This window comes from Scylla paramamosain, chromosome 35, assembly GCF_035594125.1.
Source record: "Scylla paramamosain isolate STU-SP2022 chromosome 35, ASM3559412v1, whole genome shotgun sequence".
In the NCBI taxonomy this organism is placed as follows: domain Eukaryota; kingdom Metazoa; phylum Arthropoda; class Malacostraca; order Decapoda; family Portunidae; genus Scylla; species Scylla paramamosain.
In genome coordinates, this window is record NC_087185.1 from 14,588,988 (window position 1) to 14,596,663 (window position 7,676).

A 7,676-nucleotide genomic window follows, 5' to 3' on the forward strand; every position below is an offset into this window, starting at 1 on the left:
CGTCTTCGTCTCCTTCTTCTTTTTCTATAATTCCCAATCTTTTTATTGCTTTTCTTTTTTTTTTCCTTTCCTTATAATCTTTCCACCACCACCACCACCACCACCACCACCACCACCACCACCTTCACCTCCTCCTCGCCTCACCTCCCAGTATCTTATTAGTATCGATCGCAGAGAGGGAGACGCCAGCGAACGGTCAACTAATTCTTGCCTCACCATGGGACGCAGCGAGGGAGGAAAAAAAAAAAAAAGTAGAAAAAAAGTAGAATGTCACGGGATGAAAAGGGAAGGAGGAAAGTAGAGGCGTAGAAAGAAAGGAGAGAAGAACATAGAGTAGGAAAATGAAATAAGATCAAGTCACAGGAATAGAAGAAATATGTAAAAAAAATAAGTAGAAAGAAGAGTAGAATGGGTATGGAATGGCTGAAAAGGAAAGGAAAGAAAAGAGGAGACGTAGAAATCATAAGAAAACGTCCGATAAGAAGGGAGGAGGAGGAGGAAAAAAAAACAGATTAATTCATACGTGTGGGAGGAAAATAAATAGGAAGAAGGAATGGGAAGAAAGAAGAGACGTAGAAATAAGAAAAAGTCCGATAAGAAGAAGGGAGGAGGAGGAGGAGAGGAGGAGGAGGAGGAGGAGGAGGAGGAGGAGGAGGAGGAGGATGTAGTTGCCAGTTGTCGCCTCACCATGTCTTGTGAGGCTGGTGGCGAGAGACTCACGTGAAGGATGTGTACCAATGAGGAAACTGAATTAAATGGAGTAGTTAATTGGAGTAGCGAAGTTGTGCGAGAGGAGGAGTGAGCTGTAGCGTGGTAGTAGACGCAGTGGGGAGGCATATGTTTACGTAGAAACTGCGTACTCTTTTACGAAGGTCACGGCGGGCAGGATGCTTAGGACAAAGACCCTCTTGTGCAGGCACGGAGAGGCGCAGCATCCTACGGCGAATTCAGATCAGAAACAAGATATCTCTAGTGCGCGGAGGTCGTGTGCCCAGCGAGCCCCACCCTCAGGAAGCCTCCCGTCAGCGTGTACGTCTGTGCCTCCCGGAGAATCGACTTTGCGCCTCGTGACAAGGTACAACTAACGTGAAGTGTTCCGGCTTAGGGACGTGTTACGACTCAAACCGCGCTACGTAAGTGTTGCGTAAGTGTTGCGTCGTGGTAAAATAACTAAGTAACCACTGAATATTAAAGGTGCGCTGAGAATTATAATACGTCTATTGCACACTATTACGTATTATGGCAGTCACGTAGGGAAAGTATAACAGGACACGAAAGAAGAAAAAGGGGGAAAATAAATGAATATAATGGGTAGCTTTGTCACAGATGAAGGAAAAGATAGGAAAAAAAATAAGAAAATCTAAGTCAGTGTAGAGAAAATGGAGAAAAATATAATAAAAAGATGAGTTACACAAATCGTAAAGTAAAAAGTGATTCGTCAAAGTAGAGATGATCAAATGAAAGAAGACTACAACACGCCAATGGAAGGGGAAACGAATATAGATAATAGAAGAAAAAGAAGAATAAGACGCGAATAGAAGACAAAAAAATGAAGATAACAGAAGAAAAAGAAGAAAGAACACACGAATGAAAGACAAAAAGAAAGGTAACAGAAGAAAAAGAAGAATAGGAGACGCGAATAGAAGACAAAAATTAGAGATAATAGAAGAAAAAAGAATAAGACACGCGAATGGAGGACAAAAAATAAAGATAACAGAAGAAAAAGAAGAATAGGACACGAAAATGGAAGAAGAAAAGAAAAACAAAAATATGGAATACTTATTTTCACAGACGAAGAAAGAAAAAGGAGAAAGAAAAAAGTAAAGAGATTGTGAGAGAAAGGCTATGTCGATAGAAAGAAAAGAAACGAGAACAAGGGAAAAAAATAGGAAAGGACATACACGGCGAGGAAAATAACTTAGAGAATGACGCAAAGAAGAAAAAGAAGATGGATGATGTACAAAGATATATAAAAAGGGAAGAAAAAAGAAAAAAAGAAGAAGAAAAAGAAGTAGAGTGTATCTGTCAAGGATGAAAGAAAAGAACCACAGAAAAACAATAATAGAAAAAGAAGTGAATAGGTCATATGAACGAAAAGATGGAAGGGGTAGGAAGATAAAGAAAGAGACAAGGAAGAGGAAGAAGAACTAGAATGCATATGTCAAGGATGAAAGGGAAGAAAAAACGAAATAATAATAATAATAATAGTAATAATAATAATAATAATAATAATAATAATAATAATAATAATAAAAAACATAATAATAATAATAATAATAATAATAATAATAATAATAATAATAATAATAATAATGCAAAAAATAAAAAGGTTATGCGTCATTGCGTAAAATAAAATAAAGAAAATAAAGAAAATAAAGAAATCATTGTGCGTGGATTTTAAAGATAGTGACGTAGGGGTTGAAAAGAAAAAAAAAAGAAAAAAAAAAGGATATAGGTCAGCTGGATTCCTAAAGGTACTAGGGAACGAGAGAGAGAGAGAGAGAGAGAGAGAGAGAGAGAGAGAGAGAGAGAGAGAGAGAGAGAGAGAGAGAGAGAGAGAGAGAGAGAGAGAGAGAGAACGTGACTTGTATTTGGGGAAGGACAGTACCAGGCGCAATAAGATCTAAGGTGTGGAAGGGAGAAGGAGGAGGAGGAGGAGAAACAAGCAGCAGCGCCGGCGAGGAAGGGAATTCAGCAGCGGGAAGAGGAGGGGAAAAAAAAAAAAGAAGAAGAGGACGAATGAAAGACTGAAATCCTGGAGGAGAAAATGAATAACAAGAACAAGAACAAGGAAGGGGAGGGAGAGAAATGAAGGAACGTTAATCGGGGGAAAAAAAAAGAGGAGAAGGAGGAGAAGGAAGAAGAGGAAGAGAAAGTGAGAGGAGGAGAAAGAACAAGAAGAACGAGAATATAAACAAGGAGGATTATATAGACGAAGGGAAAGAAATGGGGAAGAAGAGAAGGAGGGGGAGGAGAAGGAAAAGGAAGAAGGAGAGAAAGTGAGAGGACCACCATTAACAACAAAGAGGAGGAGGAGGAGGAGGAGGAAGAAGAGGAAGAAGAGGAATCGTTCGTTGCTCGGGCCAGTGTAAGTGAGCTGAGAAACGCACTATTGAAATTTACACCCACAATGTCTGTATACTTTCCCAAAATTCCTGAGTGTCCATCTTGGTGATGTCTTACTGCAGGGGCGGGGCGGGGCTGGGGGAGGATCTGGGTCTCCGGGGCGGGGCGGGGAGTTATCGGGTGTCTGGCAGAGTGTGTAAGTGGCGCTAATGTACCACGGTGGGCGGCTAGCGCGGCCTTTGATCGAGCGAGGTAATAACAGAGGCGCTATCAATGAAAGGAACCTCCCTCTAATGAAAATGGATCTTTCTTGCTACGCCTGTTTATATCTATTACTCCTCCTCCCTCTCTTCCCCCTCTTCCTCCTCCTGGTGCGTCTTACCCTTCTCTTTCTCCTCCACTCCTCTTTCTCCTGCTTCTATTAATGCTGGTTACTTTTCTCTCTCTTCCGTATTTATTCCTCTGCCTTGTAATTTACTTCATCGTCGCCTCCTTCTGTTCCTTCTGCTTCTGGTGTTTCTTCTTCTGTTCCTCCTCCTCCTCTTCTGTTCCTCCTTCTGCTGTGAATACTTCTTTGCTCCTTGCTTCTGTACCTTTTGCTTACGCTTCTCCTCCTCCTCCTCCTCCTCCTCCTTTTCCTCCTCCTCCTCCTCCTCCTCCTCCTCCTCCAGCAACAAGGGCTTCATATGGTGTTTGTATTGGTCTGAGGAACACTTGGACACGCCACCAAGCTATTCCTAAGTCCCATAATGCCTTGCGCTTCTCACCACCACCTCCACTTTCTCCTCTTCCTCCTCCTCCTCCTCCTCCGGGTCGCTCACCCTCGCCTCATTATTGCATTATATTGTCCCCTTGCTTTTAATTATCTTTACTCCCTCCTTCTCATAACATTAGTATTTTTTCCACTTGTTTTTTTGCGCATCTTGTTTTTCCTTTAATTTTGTGTCGCCGTGGGTCATTTTTATTTTCAATTTCACGTGCTATTTTTTATGCTATTTATTTATTTATTTTTTTATCTTAGATTTTTTGGTAGGATGTGTTTATCTTTTTTTTTTTTAACTCACTTTTATTTATTTGTTTAATTATTTGCGTTTTTTCGTTGTTATTTTTGCTATTAGGTTAAGTTAGGTTTAGTTGGGTTAGGTTAAGTTAGGTTAGCTTATGTTATGTTAGGTAGGGTTAGGTAGGATTAGCTTACGTTATGTTATGTTAAGTAAGGTTAGGTTAGGTTAATGCCTCTACTATCCTGCATCTCTTCATTTGGATTAGAGTGTGTATTATTAAACGCTGCGTACTCTCATAAGGGCTGCTTTAATGGCCACAGAGATAATTAGTAGGGTTCTCATGAGTGTTTATCCCGCTGAAGATGCAGAGGCGTTGTCAAACTATCATTAAAACCATGAAAACACCTTTAATTAAATCCCAGATGCATCCCTCTGCAGAATGTGTGAAGATGAATTTAAGACACTGAAATTAATGACATTTTTCATCTTTTTTACCTTTATTTTTAGGACAAGCGATCTCAATAGGCCTTTTTTTTCGCTTTTTCGTTGTCTTTAGCCAGTGTCCCTCTTACATAAAAGGAGAGAGAAAAAAAAGATTGTAAATAGTTAATCTTACCGCAAGTAGTTTCGTAAGGGCCAACAAATCTGCTGTTGTTTGTCCTTCCATCACTAGAGTCACGAAAGCCTAGTTAACCTCTGCCTCAGGTATGTTAAAAGAAGTACAGAAAGACGGTGAAGTTAATAAGAACACGCGTTTAGTTAACCTTATCGTAAATAGCTTCGGGAGGGCCAACACATCTGCTGCTGTTTGTTCTTTTATCACAAAAATCACTGGAATCTCACGTAACTTCCATAGCAGGTATGTTAAAAGAGGCCACGATAAGGCGTTCAGATTGCGAATACACGTTTAGTTGATAGTTAGGTTAGCTTCGTAAGGGGCAACAGGTCTGGTGGTGCTTGTCCTTCCTTTGTGTTCCTTTGTAATTCCATCACATAACTATTAGCATTTACCTCCACCTCGCCACATCCAATCCACCCTCGACCCGCTGCATCAACCTCTCCTTTCTTGAACATTTTATCCTTCTCCCCTTCACTTCCCCTTCATTCTTGTCTTCTCTGCTTCCTCTCCCTCTCTTCTTCCTCTCGTTTGTATTCGTACCTCAGTTTCTCTCTCCTTCTCTCACTCGTACCTCACTTCGTACCTCTCCTTCTCTCACTCTCCCTCCCTCCCTCCCTCCGGCCCTTCCTTCCCCTGCTGTTCCTCACTTCTGCGGGATTTTGACCTGATTTGGCAGGTTGTCTGACGCGCTCCGCCTCACCGCCACTAAGATCACGCCCACCCGCCTACCCGCCCACCGCCCACCGCCCTTGCCGCCTCTTCCTTCCTCTCCTTTCTCTCCTTCCGTGCCTTTCCTCATTCGTCCCTTCCTTGCCTGCCTCTCCTTCGTTCCTTCCTTCCCTCATCTTCTCTCCCTATCCTTCCCTCGTGCCTTCCTTCCCTCCCTTTCTTCCCTTCCTTCCCCAAATATTCCACCGGCAAGACTTCTTTCCTCTCCCCGGAGTCTCCCTCAGTCTCTCTCTCTCTCTCTCTCTCTCTCTCTCTCTCTCTCTCTCTCTCTCTCTCTCTCTCTCTCTCTCTCTCTTTCAGCATGGCATGTTTCATAAATTTGATACATTTCTTATATATCCTCCTCCTCCTCCTCCTCCTCCTCCTCCTCCTCCTCCTCCTCCTCCTCCTCCTCCTCCTCCTCCTCCTCTTCTCCTTGTTGCGTCTCATAAACACACGCTTGATATTTCACCCTATCGCTCCCGCCTGACTCAAGGACACGCCTACACCTGACCTTGAAAATTTGGGAAGTGTATTGTCTTGTCTTGCCTCGTCTTGTCTTGTCCCCGCCACTCCTCCACACTTATTTCCCTGTGTTCTTTATCTCGCCCGCTCCTCCTCCTTGCTTCGTTTCCTCTACACTTTTAGATATGTTTCTTTCTTTCTTTCTCTCTGTGTGTGTGTGTGTGTGTGTGTGTGTGTGTGTGTGTGTGTGTGTGTGTGTGTGTGTGTGTGTGTGTGTGTGTGTGTGTGTTCCTGTTTTCTTTCTTTGTGTTTATCATATTGTCTCTCTCTCTCTCTCTCTCTCTCTCTCTCTCTCTCTCTCTCTCTCTCTCTCTCTCTCTCTCTCTCTCTCTCTCTCTCTCTCTCTCTCTCTCTCTCTCTCTCTCTCTCTCTCTCAGGAGGAAATTACTCTTGTTTTTCTTACCCTCTCTCCTTTCTTGCATTATCTATTCCCTCTTCCCTGTTATTTTCCTCTCCTTCCTTGCACCTTTCTTGTTTTTCTTCATCCACCTTTCTCCCTCTCTCCTTTTCTCTATCTCTTTCTCCTTCCTCATCTCTCTCCCTCTTTCTTTTTCTCTCCTTCACGTTCTTGCTTCCTCTGTTGTATTTCCATCCTCATTTCCTCTCTCTCTCTCTCTCTCTCTCTCTCTCTCTCTCTCTCTCTCTCTCTCTCTCTCTCTCTCTCTCTCTCTCCGGTAACATTATTTTTCAGTTTTACAAAGGAATTTACAATCATTAAGTAGGTGAATTAATGAAGGAGGAGAAGGCGGAGAAGGAGAAGGAGGGGGAGGAGGAGGAAGAGATGAAGAAGAAGAAGAAGAAGGAAGAAGATGAGAAACATAGGAACATGATAGTAATGGGCAAAAAAAAAAAAGGACGAGAAAGAGGAGAAAGAGGAGGAGGAGGAGGAGGAGGAGGGAGAAGGAACAGAATGAAGGAGGAGGGGGAGAAGGGAGTCAGCAGAAGAGTGAGCAGTATATAATATTTGGAACAATTTTTAAGTATATTGGTCTATAGAAAATATTTAATAGCGTATATGTAGGCAATACTTTCTGACTTATGTCGCCGTGATATTGTATGACTATCGGCCTGTGTATATTTGTGTCACCTGTATTGAGAGAGAGAGAGAGAGAGAGGGGGGTGGTTGACAATACCATCTCTCTCTATCTATCTGTCTGTCTGTCTGTTTACTTGTTTATCTACCTATATCTCTTTCGTCACTATTTCGTCCAGCATAAAAAAAATAACGAGAGAGAGAGAGAGAGAGAGAGAGAGAGAGAGAGAGAGAGAGAGAGAGAGAGAGAGAGAGAGAGAGAGAGAGAGAGAGAGAGAGAGAGAGAAACATATTGGTATTTCCTTTAAGAACGAGAATCTTTTCGAAGGACGATTTAAAAGTTACATACAGTTTAGTGAATACTGCATTAGATGTGGAAGAGAAGGAGGAGGAGGAGGAGGAGGAGGAGGAGGAGGAAGAAGAAGAAAAGGAGGAGAAGGAAGAAGAGGAAGAGGAGGAGAGCAAGAAGGATAAGCGAGGAAGAAGTTGAAGGGAAAAAAAGGAAGACAGGAAAGGAGGGAATGATACCAGGGAAGGAAAAATAAGACATTTGTGGGAAATAAAAAGGACACTGTAAGGAGAGAATAAGAGGAGATGCAGGATGGCGGAGAGAGAGAGAGAGAGAGAGAGAGAGAGAGAGAGAGAGAGAGAGAGAGAGAGAGAGAGAGAGAGAGAGAGAGAGAGAGAGAGAGAGGGTAAACTTAATGTAAGACAAATTATT

At 42.4% G+C, this 7,676-nt stretch overlaps 1 protein-coding gene across 1 annotated transcript in view; it reads left to right on the forward strand.

The window, feature by feature from the left end:
• Positions 1-658: 658 nt before the first annotated feature.
• Positions 659-7,676, forward strand: part of LOC135090682 (hemicentin-2-like) — a 164,094-nt gene continuing 157,076 nt past the window's right edge. Inside the window, 1 exon segment of the mRNA XM_063987681.1 lies at positions 659-1,075. Coding sequence (XP_063843751.1) covers positions 888-1,075 — 188 coding nt within the window. The 5' untranslated portion in view covers positions 659-887.